The sequence below is a fragment of the Sinohyriopsis cumingii genome, chromosome 1, assembly GCF_028554795.1.
Source record: "Sinohyriopsis cumingii isolate HCF-2022 chromosome 1, ASM2855479v2, whole genome shotgun sequence".
Taxonomy (NCBI): Eukaryota; Metazoa; Mollusca; class Bivalvia; order Unionida; family Unionidae; genus Sinohyriopsis; species Sinohyriopsis cumingii.
In genome coordinates this window covers 115,846,864-115,864,978 of record NC_142961.1, presented here as the reverse complement: position 1 = coordinate 115,864,978, position 18,115 = coordinate 115,846,864, and the positions used below count along the sequence as shown (strand labels likewise).

Genomic DNA, 18,115 nt, shown 5'->3' with positions numbered 1-18,115 from the left:
TATCTTAAAAAAAAAACGAAGCTCCCTTAAGTGGACTCGTCGGCACAAAACATGTTTTATTGGAACAGCTGGCGTTAAACTCCAGTCATCTGCAGCTATCAAGAATGCGAGGAGCGTCAAAAAGCTTTGTTCAGATCATCTATTAGTCTTTGTGTGGAGTTGATACAAAAAAAAGGTCCATACTACATTGTTGGTTTTACGTGAAATTATAGGTCATCTTGAAAGTGAATAGAAGAAATTTTGTTCAAAATACAATTAACTAGAGTAACAAAACTGTATCTGAGACCAAACTAATGGTTCAGTCCTTGCTCCTTTAAATCCCTCACAAAAATCAAATTATAGCACATCAGATTTTACGGTAGCTATTTTCACCAATACGCGTTATCACAAAATTAATGGAGAAAAAAACACAAAATCGATGAAAGCCTCAAGAAGAAAAAAAAATATAAAAATCCATACAAACCTGCATGTGTGCAAATGGGTTCTGGTAGACAAACGGTATATTGCTCAAGGGAAGAATTTTGACCGTTTTGTCACTACCGTCTACAAGATTTACACAATTTATCAACATCCAAACTAATATCGTGGCCTCCGTCTACAAGAGATCCAGTTTCCAGCACAGCCTGAGTACTGCACAGCAGCCGAGTCGAGAAATGTACACGGAATGAATGAGTGACGAAACTCCCCATATGACCTTACAACTCCGATATTTCAATGAGAGGGAGCTTCCAATTGATTCCAGCTGCTAAAGCCGACCAATCAAATTGTTCCGACTGCGGCACGTGCCGGTGATTGACACCACGCAGAAGTAAGACAACTGCCTTGGGCTGTTGAGAATAAAAGTGTGCCTTAACAAAGCGTTCAAATATCACAAATAACGTGTGGAACAGTTCACACAAAAACACAAAATAAAACACAAAGAAAGAAAGAACGAATCGTTTAAAGTAAACGAGTTTGCTTTTGACACAAATACTAAATATCCAGTTATATCGATCCCAGTTATAGTACCGTTGGCCGATCAATGGTCAGAGTGAATCAATACCAATATTCCAGAACAATGCCCGAGAGTGTAAAGCTTGTTATTTCTTTATGTAGATCACACAACGGGAACGAGATGTGTACAGTTCTGTAACAAAACCTCGTGCGGGACTAATATTTTTTAGATACAATAACATTACACTGAAACAGATGGTTGACTGCCATATTTCACAAACAACATTCGAGATTGCTTTTTTCAAATTTATCAAACAACTGTCCTCAAATTACTATTTATAACTATCTAAGCAAGAAAGCTGTGCGACATTCACAACATGTCGAGTCATATGGCTTTATTTCAAATATGGTCACAAAAAACAACAAACAAATAAAATGTTCACAATACATATCATGACGGAATAGAATAACCACCATTTAATAATGAAATCTTGTATTATAATATATGCTAAAAAAAAAAACATCCAACATTTGAATGAAGGATGATGGAATCTTACGCACACATACTCACTCACACGTGTACCTTACATATAGGTACAAACAAGTTAATACTCTAACGTCAGTTTTGTATGTACCGTCTCGTATACTTTGTGATGATACGTTCTTAAATACCCACTGTATTAAGCGCGATACAAAGTACTGAAAATGTAGGTCACTGGCTAAGCAATAATTAAGCAATATGGAGGACAAAAATGCAGACTTCATTTACAAGAAACTGTCTCAGAACACAGACTGATCTCTAATCCAACCAGCAGTATGATATTTTGCTCAGTTAAAGGTTAGACTTTGACATCTGTCATACACAAAAAAAAGAAGAAAAAAAACCAAGGATGCTATTGCCGAATTAAACCGTACATATTAATGATGCATACAACCGTGCCTTACAATCTGATAGTTATATTCAATAATGACAAGCAAATTTAGGAGATAATAGGAAAATTCCTCCTCCTCCAATGGAGATTAAACTCGATGGAATCGTGTCATATCCAGATAAATGACGCGTACTCGATCGTTTCAATCCACTGATACTGGGTTAAGCTTTGATCGTGTTAAACATTTGCAGACCGGACATGAGAAACTTAAACATGAAAAATATTCAGAAACATAAAACTTTCAAAATGACTGAATGGATAACCGAGTGAATGTGCAGTAACAATTTAGTGGCTTAATAGCACTGTGGTAGAAGAATGGTCAGACTCTTTTGAGTTTTTTTTTTTTTTTTGTACATATACGTATCATGAAACCCAATCATATTAAAATACAACTTCATATTGCTCCATAGATTCGAATAATAATCACTGATTTTATTTCTGACAAGTTTTAAAAATCTTCATTTATCACGATTCCATTACTACACATTCCAAATCTAAATTGTCGCTTCCAAAGTTTTTCGTTGGTGTTTTGGGGTGTGCGTGTGTGTGCTGCAAACTGGAAATAAAATTTAAATATTTAGTAAATAAAGAAATAAAAGAAGCATTTTTCCTTCCCGCGAATGACTATTAATCAACGTGCCAAAGAAACGCGCACAGAATGTCCAGGTGAAAATTAAACAGTTGGTCCAAAAGGGGGCTGTCCATTTAGTACTTACACATGGGGGGGGGGGGAAAACCCAAATGTATACGCTTGCGGGGGGGGGGGGATGTGATAATGTACGTACGCATAGGAAACGGGGTGGTGGTGGTGGTGGTGAAACCTCGATAATAATTTGTCTAATACGTAACCTGTTCGACTTGGTTCAGTGGGCGTTTGACTTTTAGCGGACACAAGACAAACTGATTCATTTATCGGTCGATAAAAAGCGATGTTTCGACCGCTCCGGTGGCGTAGTGGTTAGAGCGTCCGCCTTGGATGCGGGAGGTCGTGGGTTCGAACCACGGCCGAGTCATATGAAAGACTTACAAAAATGGTACTAACAGATGCCTCGCAAGGCGTTCAGCATTAATAGGTTAGTGTTAGGACTGGTCGGCCTGGTGTCAGGATAATGTGACTGGGTGGGACATCATGCTTTATGTCTGCGGCATGATGCCCCAGTGCTAGACATCACTGTAAACTGCCACACTGCAGACATCGTAGCAACATGACTGAAAAATTGTGTGAGCTACGTTAAAAATGCCTAATCACAAAGGCGAAGTTTCATTGATGCATTGGAGGTTGTTACATTGTGTGTTGATGACGTAAGCACAGGCAAGCCAAACATGATTATGGGGAATACGCCGATTATCGCCCGTGGTTTGCGACGATGGGGTAATGTTGGCCTCAATCGAAGTCCATTTAATTCAGACATCGAACTCGCACTACACCAGGTAGAAATTATCGGCTCTTACTTTGACAGCAGCTTCTGTAACAATTTCTTTGTTTTATACTGTTTTCTTATAATATTCGCCAGGAATATTCTGCATTGTTGATATACCACCAAAAAGTTGCGCATCCCCCCCCCCCCCCAATCTGGCTTAGTCAGTTTGCATGGAAAAAGAATACTGGTAACGGCTGCAGAGTTTTACCAAAGTTTATTGAAGTATTCTCATCCCACCTTACCAATATTAAAAACATAAGGCATCAAGGGTATAAAAAAAAGAAAATGCACCAAGCTTCCTCATTTCATTCATTGATTTAAATTTCTAACCTGATCGTCGCCAGGGGGCCTAAACACTACAACCTGTTTGCGTTTCGAATTAAACGGGAGTTTCTTTAGCAACACGGTCGCCATATTTGCTTGGGCTAGTCTCTGTTTTCATGCAACACGAGAAGCAGTTCACCGTCTTTGAAAACCTCAGTAATTCCGCACAGGTTGGATTTACATCTCTTCCTCTTATTTCTTTGTGCAATTTGTTTTCAAAATATTAAAACTAGACATTACCAAATTCGGACGCAGACGACATGGTTTTTAACTGAAAAAAGACTATTCTATAAACCAGAAATGGGCAGCGAGCAATCCTTCTGCCTGTTTACATCGGGAGCTTCTGTTTGTGTTGAATCACCAATAATTCGACAGTTTTGGGGACCCCTTGCCTATAATCAGGTTAGAAATAATAAATCAATGCAAGAAATGACAAAGTTTTGTCCATTCTAAATATCATTTATGCTTTTCGTTTTTAAAATCTTTACGGTGGCGTGGGGTTACAAACAAACAGAGGGGGCCCCGAGTGGCCGAGTGGTCTAAAGCGTTCTTCGTTACGGATCACTGCCATCTCACCGCTGTCTGCGTGGGTTCGAGTCTCGGATTCGGCTAATGTGGGTATGTGAGAAAGCTTGCCAGTAGCTTCTCGTGGGTCGGTGGTTCTTTCCCAGGTTTTCCCGGGTTCTTCCTCCACCATTATTACTGGCCGCCATGTATAGCCAATCGCGTGCTGAAAAATGGCGTTAAACCCAACAACAAAACAACAACAAACAAACAGAAGGGTGCGCTAACACTAATGTACGTATGATCCTTATAGAGCAGGCGAGTCGGGTAAGCAGTTTTTTGTTTCTGGAAAAACCTTCTATCGTATAGAAAAAAATCCTGTGATATATAAATAATATGGTATCTTAAGGGCTAAAGGTATAGTTTTACTGGAATAATAGGAGGAAATTAATTGGCTGGTGCTAATAACACCCCAACCCACAAGGAAATTCCAGATAAAATGCATCTGGGTATTTGAGAGACTGACAGTGCTTTTACCGCATATCAGCACTCGAGAGGTTATACTGGGTTGATGCAGCTGGAGTACGCATTTTGCCATCAGACATTAAAGTCCAACGCAATCGGCCTGTTTATGCGATGATTATAACCCGAACCATTTTGGTCGCGTTTTCGGTGCGTTTAACCTTTGAGCCACTGCGACTTTTAATATAAAATAAAAAAATACTGGAACTGAAACACACTACAGTTAAGCATTCATTCTGGAAGAGTGCTGAAGGGGTTCTACTTGGACAAAGTGTACATCCACAAGGAAGAGATTTTTGTTCTGGCAAGAATGTCCCGTAGTTCTACAAATGGGTTTGTTTAATTTAATTTTCTTGGTTCTGAAGACTTATTTTTTGCGTCTCTGTGATTCTGTTAGCGATTGATGAAACTGAATCTGAAATTTGTTGTGAATTTACTATCGCTGGTATGTACATAGGCTCTGATGAGATGACAAATCTCATGGAAGCACCGATTGTAATATTCTTGTAAACACCGACATTTGGAAAACATGCAAAGAAGCCTTGCTAGAATAAACATAATCATTGATTACATCCTTTGTGCGGTTAAAAATAGGTTTTCCATCAAAACATTTTCTGAATGTAAAAATCCAACTCTTAAACGTCATCTGTTCATGTATGCGAACGCCTGAAGGTTATTGAACATTCAAACGCTTCTTTTCAAGAAAAGATTTCCGTGGTATATTTATCTCGATGTATCCATATTTCTGAAGACTCGATACGAATATAGATATGGACGTTAAAGTAACTATACATGTAATTGCGTCTTGAATATATCACGCCAAGGAAATGGGTGCTAAGCGTCCTTTCCAAGGATGCACACAGGCCGCAGATATTGCATACACTATAAATACTATTTCACAAAATTATATATTTTTTTTTACTCTAAAATGCAATTTTTTTTTTCAAAATCATCAAAATTGTCACCGATAAATGATAGTAACAAATGTGTTGCTAATGCCACTATTAAAAAATAATTCCTTTATCGATATATATGGAATCGTTGGTTGTATTAAGTTCAATATAATTTCTGAAATGTTGAAAAGGCTCTCATTTTAACATGAACTGAAGAAGAGTTTCTACGAGCATTTATCACATTACTGACATCATAGCTACGTCACTGATCTCCAAGCATTTATTTGCCTTTGGGGTAATCAAGTTTATTGCAATTTTGTCATTAAAAAAAAGGAAAGCAAGCATGATCCACACAGAAAGAGAGAGAGAGAGACAGACAGAGAGAGAGAGAGAGAATGAGAAAATACTTCTTACTTTTGCGTTTTTTTTAAAGACGAGCTGAGAACAAATGAAAAAATATTTTTGTGACATCAGTTTAGTTTTAAGTTATATTAACACAAATAAAGACTTTCCAACTTTAGTTGATAAATATGTATGCACAGAAAACGTATAAATAGCTTAGAACTGTCCTCAGCTGTTTCAACTGAGAGAGAATGGCAATGAGAAAATACTACTTATTGTTGCTTTTTTTAAAAAAAAAAAAGAACAGAAAAATATTTTTCTGACATCAACACCACTCTAGTTTTAAGTTATATTAACACAAAGAATTTCAAACTTTAGCTGATAAATCTGGATGTACAGAAAACAATAGGTTAGAACTGCCCTCAGTTCTGTTTTTGCAAGAGAGAGAGAGAGAGAGAGAGAGAGAGAGAACAGCAGCTGTTGCAGTGCCTGTGTTCCACTGAATTCATTTACCTAATATCCACATATCCATTCTTCTCCACTGTACAAAACCCTTTACCTCGCCCAGACTATTGCCTAGTAGTTTTCGTTACACCTGACTGCATTTTCTGATCGCTGAAAATTTGGCACATGCTATATCTATGCTACGATTTTACCTTCGCTTATTTTAAAGTTAGATGTTTTTGAGAAGAAACAAAAACATAATCAGATATCTTAAATAAACTTTCTTTGCAATTAGCAGTGTTAAAATAAACATAATCATCAAGCATTGGGTTCATGTAGGTCTATGGTTTTTCGGTTGACTAGGTCCTAAATCAGCGCGTGCCAGGCACGCTTTGTTCACTACAGATCCGGCCGTCTGTCACCACACTACCCGCATTTATCCTCCAACTTTTCAGCCATAACAATGGAAAGATTCAGAGAATGGCAGATGTTTGTATGTATGGTAAACCTGTATGCCCTGTTTTCGTAGTGTCAAGACGTTTACCGTAATATGAACGTAGCCATATGCCTGCAGCATGTATGGTGTAGTGCGAGTCTGGCATTGAAGACAGGCTAATAATAGCATCGCTTTGACCGAGAAATAACAGTTTGGCATGCAGTAATTTGTCAAGTACAGCAACGTATATAAAAAAGGCACTTACCTTTGAAAAACGCGTATGCCACTTCTTGCTCTCCAGCCTGAATATTCAAGGTGTTCCAAAATAAAATTTTACAAACAAAATCGAAGCAACCAAGGAAAAGATGGCGCACTGAATCCGATGAATAAAAGAGACCAGACTCAAAATAATTTTGTTGAAAATTAATTCCAGGTTCGCAGAAGTCCTATAAATATGAAACTTACATAAGTAGAAACTAGTAAAAAGAATAACAGAAAGGAAATAAGGCTTGTATATAATCGAGCTACTACAAACTCAAACTGGACTGATCGGCAATCGGAACCAAAATAACTGAATATTCATAAGAAGGGTTGAAAACGTCATATGTCTTTCAGAAATTATTATAATTATCTTTGTCTGATAACATGTTGTTGTTTTTAACTTAAAGTATACAACACATATTTTATATAACAAAGAACATATTATTCCATTTTTCAAATCGAACATTCGAGACAGAATACAGTAACAACGAACAGAACTATATAATATTGCGTAATGAATAATGGCAAAACGGTCGAATGAAATGTGGCGGGAAATCGTTTAACTGAACTGGGTTTTTTTGCAGATTCATGAATGTAAGATATGATGTTTATTAAACTTTTATGTTATGTGAGATAAATACAAGTAAGATAAGGTAAATCAGTCGAAACATATGCGCATATATTGTATTACCGACTACATTTATCGGCTAAAAACGCACTTAAAACGACAGGTCACACGTGTAGACTGGTTTACAAATGAAAAAAAAAGAAATCCAATTCAATGCAGAAGTTCGTGAACTTGAAGGCAAAATACCGTAGATACAATAAGCGTTCTGTGTAGACATAGAAAATTTCATTTAAAGCCATGTTAAAAAAATTACAAGGGCTGTAAATGGTGTCACAATATATAGCAACATTAGGGATCATTTAAATATATGAATACAGAATACATAAAATATGCTATATTTATTGTCGAAAATTTAACTTTAATATATCTATATATGTCTCCTTATTCCTATGTCCTTGGTTATACCATGCCTCACCAAAATCATAACTCATTATTAATTCTTAATGAGTCCAGTTGTAGAGGTACTATTTGTGCCCTCAAGCCAAGAGAGCTGCATTTATACTACAATTTTGGTAATCAATTATCTGACGTTTCAAATAGCTTAAACCTATATATTGAGTGGGCTGGCAATATATGCAGAGTTAAGAGGCTTACAACCTTATGGTCAGAATTGTTGTGTCAAAATTTTAAATATAATATTTACAAAATTTCAAATGTGAACAATATAAATTTTCAGATTATGTATTTCCCTAGAGATCTAGATGCGTCGCATCAAATGGCTCGGGCACGTAATGAGGATGCTCCAAGAATGGATACCCAAGATAGCTCTCAGTTGGACACCAGCTGGTAAGCACGACGACCAAAGATAACATGGTGAAGGATAGTGATCACCAACCTGGAAGAGATGGGACTTTCCTGGGGCGAGGCACAAGCCATTCCTCAAGACCAGTTTAGATGGCGGAAGATAGCTGCAGCCTTATGTCCAGATGGGACGAAAAAAACTAACTAACTAACCTATTCCTCTGTAATTATTCCAGTAATTTTGGTTACCTTTATTAAGAAGGGGAACAATTGTTAATATATACCAGTTTTGGGGAAAGTATGAGACATTAAACATTTTCATGAAACAAATAACTGGATAATGGTAGAGCGTAAATTTTAAACTCTTTCAAAATATCACAACCATCACATCCTGTAGCTTTCCCTGATATCGTATCATTTATTTCTTTCCTTATATTATTTTCAGTAATATATGCAACAAGATCGTCCTATGTTGTATTATTCGAGGAGTACGATACATCAAATGATAGGATTAAATTTACCCTGAAAATGCTCAGATCAATTAGCTGCGAAATCTGTTGTAATCCGTGCATGATCTCTATCGAAGTAAATTCGAAAATGCTAAAGAATCCCTACTTTTAAGAGCAAAGACCAGCCTAGTTTGTAGTTGCTGTTGTTCTAGGGTTTACCGCCATTTTTCAGCACAAAATAGGCTGGGTCGGTGGTTCTTCCCTGGGTTTTCCCGGGTTCTTCCTCCACCATTAATACTGGCCACCATGTATAGCCTATCGTGTGCTGAAAAATGGCGTTAAACCCTACAACAACAACAACAACACTGACATTGGCACTTGAGAAGGACATTTCTTGACCACTCTTTTCATACCAGATCTAGCTGCAGTTGGTTTGTCCTAAAGATTATATTGTCCTATCAACGATCTTATTATGAAGATTTCAAAATATGGATCATGTGGGAGAATTAAAATGATCATGTAAGTATGACCCCCACCCCACCCCATCATATGGGAGAATTAAATAGATCATGTAAGTATGACCCCCACCCCACCCCGAGTTTTATGCTCCCGTAAGCACGTAAATTCGCATTCTTCTGACTTACTACCATCCTCCTTACTTTTTTCCAGTGAACTACACTTGACATCAAGAATCAGAGTAACCTTTAAAGGCATATGTATTGACTCTAACCTTGATATGACACAATTCGTTTGATTACCTCAATCAACTGACTGTTTGCCAGAAAATAATCAACGCAACATATAGAATTATTACACTGACATGCATAGGATCCAACGTTTTTGTCCATTAACCTTTCTAAGTTCCGTGGAGTTCGAGAAGAGCATACTCATGATGGCTATTCCTTAGCATCCATATTTTATCTCCTTGGGGGTACACTGTCTGTAGCACAGTCAATATTATTAATAGGAAATATTTAATTTTTGTATTTTTATCCAGTCTATGTTGTCATTTCCTGGCTGTATAAGAACTGAAATCTCATCCTAACAAGAAATGAATATCTGGTTCCAAGGGTTTAAAACTTGCAATGTCATTTTCAACTTTCGAAAAAGTCTCTTCATCCAAGTGAACAATTTTTTCCTTCTGGTATAGAGAATATTAAACCTTGTATGACATTGTCATGTATACCAATATATACATTGTTAAGCTTTAGTCTGAAACATTATTAGACTCACAATATAAAGCTTCACCTTTTAGTTAGTCTGCTACCAAATTATTTAATAATACACACAATTCCCTCCGGGTTACTAATATCATTAATCATTGTCTTACACGTGCAAATGTTTTGTATCACACTATATTAAACTGATCAGCACTTTCTGCCCAGGTCTAATAATGTAAATCTTGGACAAGGGAATATATATATATTTTTTTTTTGCTGTTGTCCAAGATTTACATTCATTCGTGTGAAGTATTTACATTTGTTTCTGTATTTGAACGCATGTTGAGAAAGGAAAACTGTTATGAAAATGCAAGTACTTCTACTTGCTTTATTTTTACTTTTTTTTATAGGTACCTCGTCTATTTGTTTGTTTTATATGTACGTATGTAATTTGGACCAGTGCCATGTATTACTGAATAAAGTACTCTATTCATTTCAACAACTTGAAAACCACTATTAATCAATTTCTAACCGATATGGTAAATAAACATGAAAAATAGTGCGATGAAACACTCTACTTGACGTACGCCACTTACAAAAAAGAATGATTCGTCCGACAAAGTATTATAGAATCTCTCTCTGTTTTTGACCTTTTCATGCAACGATTATATTATTTTAAATATTATGCCTCTTATTCATAATTTAAGTATTTTAAACCATACAATATTCCCTACAACAAAACCAAATGCTTTAGCAACAAAAAACAAAACAAACTAAAGCACACACCCACACCCACACTCACACCTTTTTACACCTCAAATAATTGCCGAGCGATGTTCCGATCCCCAATTGATGTGTGATTTGTGGAAATAGCTTTAAAGTCGCGAATGAATTTTTCTGTCAAACTTCACAAGTTCCTGTGTTTTTCAACACCGGTCACTTCTAGTTAGGTATTATGGGACTGCCGACTAGATGCAATATTTACTTTTTTTTTACAAACGCACACATTACACCCTGTTACGAAGAAATTGACATGCTTCAATTTAAAGTCTAAATATATGTCAGCATGAGTTTAGTAAATCATCATAGCAATGAAAAAATTAACACGGTAAACTGAGTGCTACTATTTTGAAGAACTCCTAACATACATATGCATCCGCCAGGTTGTTCGGCGTAGGGATAATTGTCAATCGCCAGATAGTAGTCGCTTATTCAGCGGCTATGGCAGAGAGTGATTTTTCTGGAAATTACTGCGCTGACATACATCAGAGGAATATGATTCATTTATCTCAGAATCTCAGAGAAGCAGCCAAGTAAGTTCCAAACGTGCAGTGTAGGAATATATGACATCAATCATCTAGGTTAGGACATTGCTTTTTCTTTCTGTTTTTCATTTTGCCGCTCCGGTGGCCTTTGTGGTGAGAGCGTCCGCCTCGGATGCGGGAGATAGTGGGATCGAACCCCGGTTGAGTCATACCAAAGCCTCATAAAAATGGTGCTAACAGCTGCCTCGCTTGACGTTTAGCATTAAGATGTTAGTGTTAGGACTAGTCGGCCTGGTGTCAGGATAATGTGACTTGGTTTGACATGATGTTACCTATCTGCAGCATGATGCCCAAGACATAACTGTAAACCGCCACAGTGCAGACATCTTTGCGTTATGAATTAAACTGTTAAAGCTACCTGAAAAATCCAAATGACACACACTATTTCTCAGTTTATTTGAAATCAATAAATAGATCGACCCTTTTAATTTACGAGCACATTGTTCACGATAGTGTTGCTACGTAATTCGTTTCAGTGTTGATTCGTTTATTAAAAAACTCGCTGCTTATTTATCTGTGTATCTATTAATGTTTATTCCTATCTCATTTTTCATTTCTAATGCAGTCTAGAATCAGATACCAACACTAATTTTGAAATTAGCTATAAATGAAATATTGTACTTGTTGAAATTGCAGTTTTCGTCTTTGATCAACACCAGTAGTTAAGATATTATCTTGTTGTGAGTACGCCTATAACATTTAACAGTCCCGATGTAATCCCCGCGTATATACCGACTCGTATCTACCTCAAAATTTGAATAAATACGTCGACTTTAAATTGTTGGTGGGGAATCTTTTTGAGAAGACTCAGATTATGATCAATAATGCTAGAAAATTCAACAAAATAAATATATTCAGAGATAAGTAAACCCCATCCCCAAATGAAGAAAAAAAAAACGGATCTCTCTCTCTCTCTCTCTCTCTCTCTCTCTCAAACATAATGAACGAGATAATCGATTTTCGGGATCGCAATTTAAAGTTCTTTAGAGCCAATAAACAGATTGATAGAAAAATAAAATTAAAGTGCTGAAAGTTTAGCCTGATGATTGTGCAAAAGATCGAACTGTATAACTACTAATGTAGTATGATAAACACTATAAAAGGCAAACGATATCATGCTTTGGTCTAAAAATGTGCCCATTCTTTTCATAAAACCTATTTTGAAGAACGTTTCCTAAAGCAAAAGAAGGCGATATCTTGACTTTTGTCTAAAAATGTGCCCATTCTTTTCATAAAACCTATTTTGAAGAACGTTTCCTAAAGCAAAAGAAGGCGATATTTTGACTTTTGTCTAAAATGTGACCATTCTTTTCATAAAACCTACTTTGAAGAACGTTTTCTAAAGCAAAAGAAGACGATATCTTGACTTTGGCGGTCATTTTGAAGTTGACCCTAAGCCAGAAACTCAATGTATAATTTGATTAATATAAACTATAGAACACTAGACCCTTATCAGTGGTGTCACTAGCGGGTGCGGGGGGTGCGACGGGTGTGGATCCCACCGGGAGACATCATCAGATTGGGGCGGGGGGGGGGGAGAGAAACCAAAATGACTATAAGATTTTTGAATTTTTGTGCAGGAAGGAGGTCATGGGGGGGGGGGCACCATGAGTTACCGCACTGGCTCCAACCCTAGTGACGTCATTGACCATATGTACAAAAAATTATTAATTTCAACATCGCAAAAATGTAAGAATCGATTGATGTTTCTGTGACGTACATTTTGCAGTTTTCATTTACTTATTCAGTTTGATCATGCAATGTTTACAACATACACAGAATGACAAAACAAACACACAGGCTTTGCCGTGTGATGGAAGATAATGGTCACTCCAGTTGTCTGGTTAGCGGAGACTAGAGTTTAGATTTGCGAGTTCAACGGCGGTCGGCGAAAAAATAATATTGCTTTGTTTAATAGAGTGCTAACCTTTCTTCCTTATAAACAGTCGTTGTTCTTTAATGCTAGATGAGAAAAAATATTTCCCATGATAGTAGTATAATAATTAAAATTATTGCAAAGTCAAGAAAAAGATGATGATGAGGAAGATGAAAAGAAACGTAAAAGATGAGAAAATTTTGTTTTGTTTTTCTTATTAAACATATTTTGCGAAACATATACCCATTCTCATAGTTCTGTTCATTATTGGCCATTCACTAGTGCTTTTTAATCCTTTTAATTTGTATGTTCGTTCGTACACTGATTTATTTATTCGTTCAACAGGTCATTTACTCGTGTTTTCGTGCACTCGTTTATTCGTTCGTTCAACTGGTTAATACATATAAAGAGACATTTAATTTTTTTGTAACATACTTGTTTTTTTTTATTATCTATCTTTCATCCGTGTGTTCCTTCGTTCAACTTGGTAGGCCGAATGATGAAATCTCCTGCATTTTTTGAAGTTCAATACACATTCCAGTGAATTGTCCCAATCAGTTACCACACAAGTCACCATATCAACTTCGATAATACACCATTTTGTGAAAATGTCGGCTTTAAATATGACTGGATCATTATTCACAAGAATGTTGACAGTTTAATTTAGGAGCCGCTGTAGATCATTTGGATGAGCGGCGAACATGTTATCCAAAGATCGCAAGTTCAGTATTGGTCCAGGCCAGCTTGCGTCGGCTGCCTATGCGTGTCTTTGGGAAGAGCAGTAAATTACCATTTATTTGGCATGATCTAGCCAATAATGTGATAATAGTGTAAGTAAACAAGAACCGAAACCAGTCTAATTTGACATATCTTGATGAACATGATCAGTTTTGAAAATGAGCTTGGTGGACGTCAAGATTGCAAACTTATTAACGTTCACCAAAGTAATGAGGATAAATGGGATGACAAGTCTTCGTATTTAGTTTCGTACACATCGTAAGTCGCAGACAGTTTCTTCTTCATTTCATCGAGAAATGATAAACTATCGACATGGTTAATATGTTTCAGGTGAAAAACATCTTCTTTAAGGCCCACTCCTCGTTTATTTTTCATCTTCGTGAGGAGCAGCAGAAGCTAGTTGGTACAACGTTGGCCTCGTAATCCAAACGTTGCACGTCTGATTCCCGCTCCAGCAAGCCCTGGTTCGCTTCTCTTTGTGTCCATGGAAAAGACATGGCTCCGATTTCATCGGAATGATACGGCCGCTAATTTGTTAAAAGTGCCGATAAAACCAACATAAATAGGGTTAAAAAAACGAAACCAACAAACAAACAAATACAGACAAACAAACATGACCCCCCCCCAAAAAAAACAAGCCCCCCCCCCCCAGCAAAATAAATCAAACAGACACCCCACCCCCCAACAAAAAGAACAACAACATTTTGGGTAGTCGCAATGGCCCAGTTCATAGAGCTTCGGACACGAATATTATATCCGCCATTGCTCGGCAGCCAAGGCAGTACCACTGTAAAGGTCTATGGCTTCCATTTCTTTGACAATAGCCAGCTGTATCCTCAAAGTGGCATTGAAAACCAACCAGTAGGTAACGACATCTGTTCGTCTTCACGCGTAATTTTGTTATCCAGACAGCATATCATCTACTCGTCTTCACGCGTAGTTTTGTTATCCAGACAGCATATCATCTACTCGTCTTCACGCGTAATTTTGTTATCCAGACAGCAGATCATCTACTTGTCTTCACACGTAATTTTATTATCCAGATAGCAAATTCCTTGATTTATTATTTCATTACAATTTATTCGTTCTTAAATCGGAAGAATTACACGAATTTTCCATTTATAAAAAAGGTCGTCAATATTCAGCACTGTTTCAAAGTTAGTTAAGAGGAGAATTCATATCCTAAGGTATTGATATCCACTGAAATGTTAACATCATTATACTTTTATGGATTGAGACAACAACAGCAACAGTAATAACAATAACCACATGTTAATCCTCGAGATACAGAGCTGCATTAACTTCCGAAAACGCATCCAGAGTATGACCCTGTAAAGATAAACTTTATTTATTTATTTATTTATTTATATATTTATTCGTAAATTATTTTTTTTTACAGAGTACATCCACAGATCCGAGTCAGTGCATTAATAGGTCACAAGTAAATTGACCAGTAGCGTCCACAGAATGGATGTTTATTCAACAATTATAGAAAATCCAAAATTTGTTTTTCAGATTAAGAAACTTTAGAACGATTAAAAAATAATTATTTAATCGAAAATAGCATGCTTCAATTATAAATAGGATAAATAGGATGAATAAGGCATATACATGACCAACACACACACACACACACACACACACACACATATATATATATATATATAACATATATATATATATATATATTAAAGAAGCTGCGAAATTGGGAAACGGTTCAGCGAAAAGAACGAAATTTCAAAACGTTTCGACCTAAACAAAGGTCTTCACTCAATGGTCAATGCGATATATACTCAGAGACAAACGCACACTTATGGCAGTATACATGTGTTTCATCCACATTCATGATGAGGTAAGGTACACACCCGAGTTTTGTGCGAGTATTCATTTAAGTAGTTGGTACAATTGTAAACCAGTCTCGCTACCTGCCGGGAAAACAAAATGGCCGACAAGAAGGGAGAATCAGGTTTGTTTACGGTTGCTTGGATGCGTGTTGCGTCCAGCGGTCACATCAGTGCCTGTCACGGTGCAATATAAATTGTGACAATTTCATCTTACTATTATTTAACGTATAGTGCAATAATTGTAGTGCACCATTAGTCCTAAATATTCGTTTTTTTTCCACTCCTAATAATAAACGATTTTTTAGTTGTTAAAATACAAAATGATTGTAACTCTCACTCTCAGTACAGTATACGGTTAACTCGGAAAAAAGATCTTCAGTTAACCCAGAGGCATTTCAACTGCATCTATACTATCTGGTTGTAGCTTTTCGATCCCAATGCCTTGATTATAATGTATTTAAAGGTATTATTTGGAAATTTAAAATGAATTTGCTTTTCAACGTAGATTAAGACCAGTGTACAGTATTGGACAGCTTAGAATTGTATTGGCGAATAGAAGCAATAAATTGTTAGCATACAAGTCATACAGGTCATTTTGTCATGTACTACTTCAGGTACATATGTCATTTTGAAAATTTGATCACACTACATTTAAATGTCATTGAATGAATTAATTCACTTGTTCATCAATCAATATTCCTCGCAAAGTCATTGTATATCACCCAAGGAAACATACACTGCTGTTGGGCATTTCTGCGCACCTAAGGTTTTCGTTTCCAATATTGAAGCAAAACGCATACTGAATTCGAATGATTGAAAAAAATAAAATACAGCAATGATTACCACTTGAAAATATGCAAATGTCACCAGAATATTCTGTTCAAAATAATATTAATTTTGGAGACGGGGGATACCACACCCCTGTTTTTCTGACTCGCGATATATTGGCCTATTCTGCACATAGCTTTGAAAAGATGTAATATTTATCCATCTTGCTATAGAAATGAAATATATTACTTTGGACTGTTTTTGTCAGCAGTTCAGTTGAGTAATTAGGTCAAGTTTATAGCTAGTTTTACAAAATTCAACGTAAGAATGCCAATAAATGGCAAGAGATATTAAGCAAACTACACTGATTTTGTAAAAAAGTTAGTAAAGTTCAACATTTTATGAAAAATAAGCTATTACGTGGAAGAGAATCAACAATGAATAGGATGTAATGTGTTTACAGCATCTTGTTGATGGGGAAAAATTACTACAGAATTCAGAAACAGACTATATGCTGGGGAATTTGTTGAGAATTTATGTTCTAGCGACAAGTAGACACGTTGGGTAGCAGACAATTTTGTACGTGTGGAACAACTTCTTGCAAAATCGGAAACTTGGATTAAAATACAGTTTTGTTTTAAGGTACACATTTCCATCTTTTATATAATGTATTTATTTGTATAATTCTAAAAGATGCATAGTAAATCGAATTTTTGGGTTACAGGTTCAAGAAGGTCATGGAGTGGGTCTTCACATTGTCATTTAGAAGTCACATTTTTATGTGCATTTTGAGTCTAAATGTGGGATATTTTTGTACACTTTATGAATATCACTTATCTTAATTAATGTACGATTCTTCTTTCTGGATACAAAATGGATTTTGACCCAAGATAGCACGTGATCAAATGTTTACAGAAATGACATATTGTTGCGTGGAATTACCCGATGCGCAGAATAGGCTGACATGGCGTTATGTGACAAAATCCGTGTGAAAGTATGTTAATATGCTTAGATGAGGCCAAAGAAGAGATGTGATGAAGTGTAAACCAGACTGTCATGCAGTATGATGTTACAATGAATGTGTTGCACTGGTTAGGATTCATCTTTGCAAGCCAATATGATAACCCTATATACACCTTGGCGTATCTAGCAGGTATTTATTTCAGATGCTTCCTTTCTGTGAATTTCATTAAATGCAGTGGCACACCACTGCATTCGAATCAAAATTAAGTTGTCAAAATTTGAATACTATTCCTACATGATCAAGACAATGGGAGCACACAACTTGAATGGATTGATAAATAAGTGATTTTCCACTGCCAATCCTTGTTATCACAAATACCTTTCTCTCAAAAATACCTGTAATGGCTTCCCTCTGGTACATAGTCATGTTTGATGTTAAACTTCCAAAGTATCCTTTTTATGTCAATTGCCTCCCTCATTTTCGGCCAATGTACAGTGCACCATGCTATTGGTTAGTTGGCATTACATGCTAAAGGAGGCAACTCATGAAATCTAATAGATGTTGCTTGGACAAAGCACCAGTATATGTTTGATCTGCCAAGGTATAGATA

At 36.4% G+C, this 18,115-nt stretch overlaps 2 protein-coding genes across 6 annotated transcripts in view; one reads left to right on the top strand and one right to left on the bottom strand.

The window, feature by feature from the left end:
* LOC149807708 (ELAV-like protein 3) overlaps nt 1–7,316 on the bottom strand; it is a 52,089-nt gene extending 44,773 nt beyond the window's left edge. The window contains exon 1 of one of the 5 annotated variants that reach the window (XM_089969611.1): nt 7,017–7,316. Coding sequence is in view for 4 of the 5 variants with exons in the window: in XM_089969589.1 (XP_089825715.1) it covers nt 464–571 (108 nt within the window). In the remaining variant the exon portion in view is untranslated. Of the gene's footprint in view, nt 1–463; nt 783–7,016 lie in introns of those variants that run through there. The other 4 variants (XM_089969589.1, XM_089969601.1, XM_089969583.1 and 1 more) reach the window with 4 other exon arrangements.
* An 8,546-nt stretch (nt 7,317–15,862) lies between these two features.
* Nucleotides 15,863–18,115, top strand: part of LOC149807707 (cytosolic carboxypeptidase 6-like) — a 147,565-nt gene continuing 145,312 nt past the window's right edge. Inside the window, exon 1 of the mRNA XM_089969569.1 lies at nt 15,863–15,895. Coding sequence (XP_089825695.1) covers nt 15,871–15,895 — 25 coding nt within the window. The 5' untranslated portion in view covers nt 15,863–15,870. The remainder of the gene's footprint in view (nt 15,896–18,115) is intronic.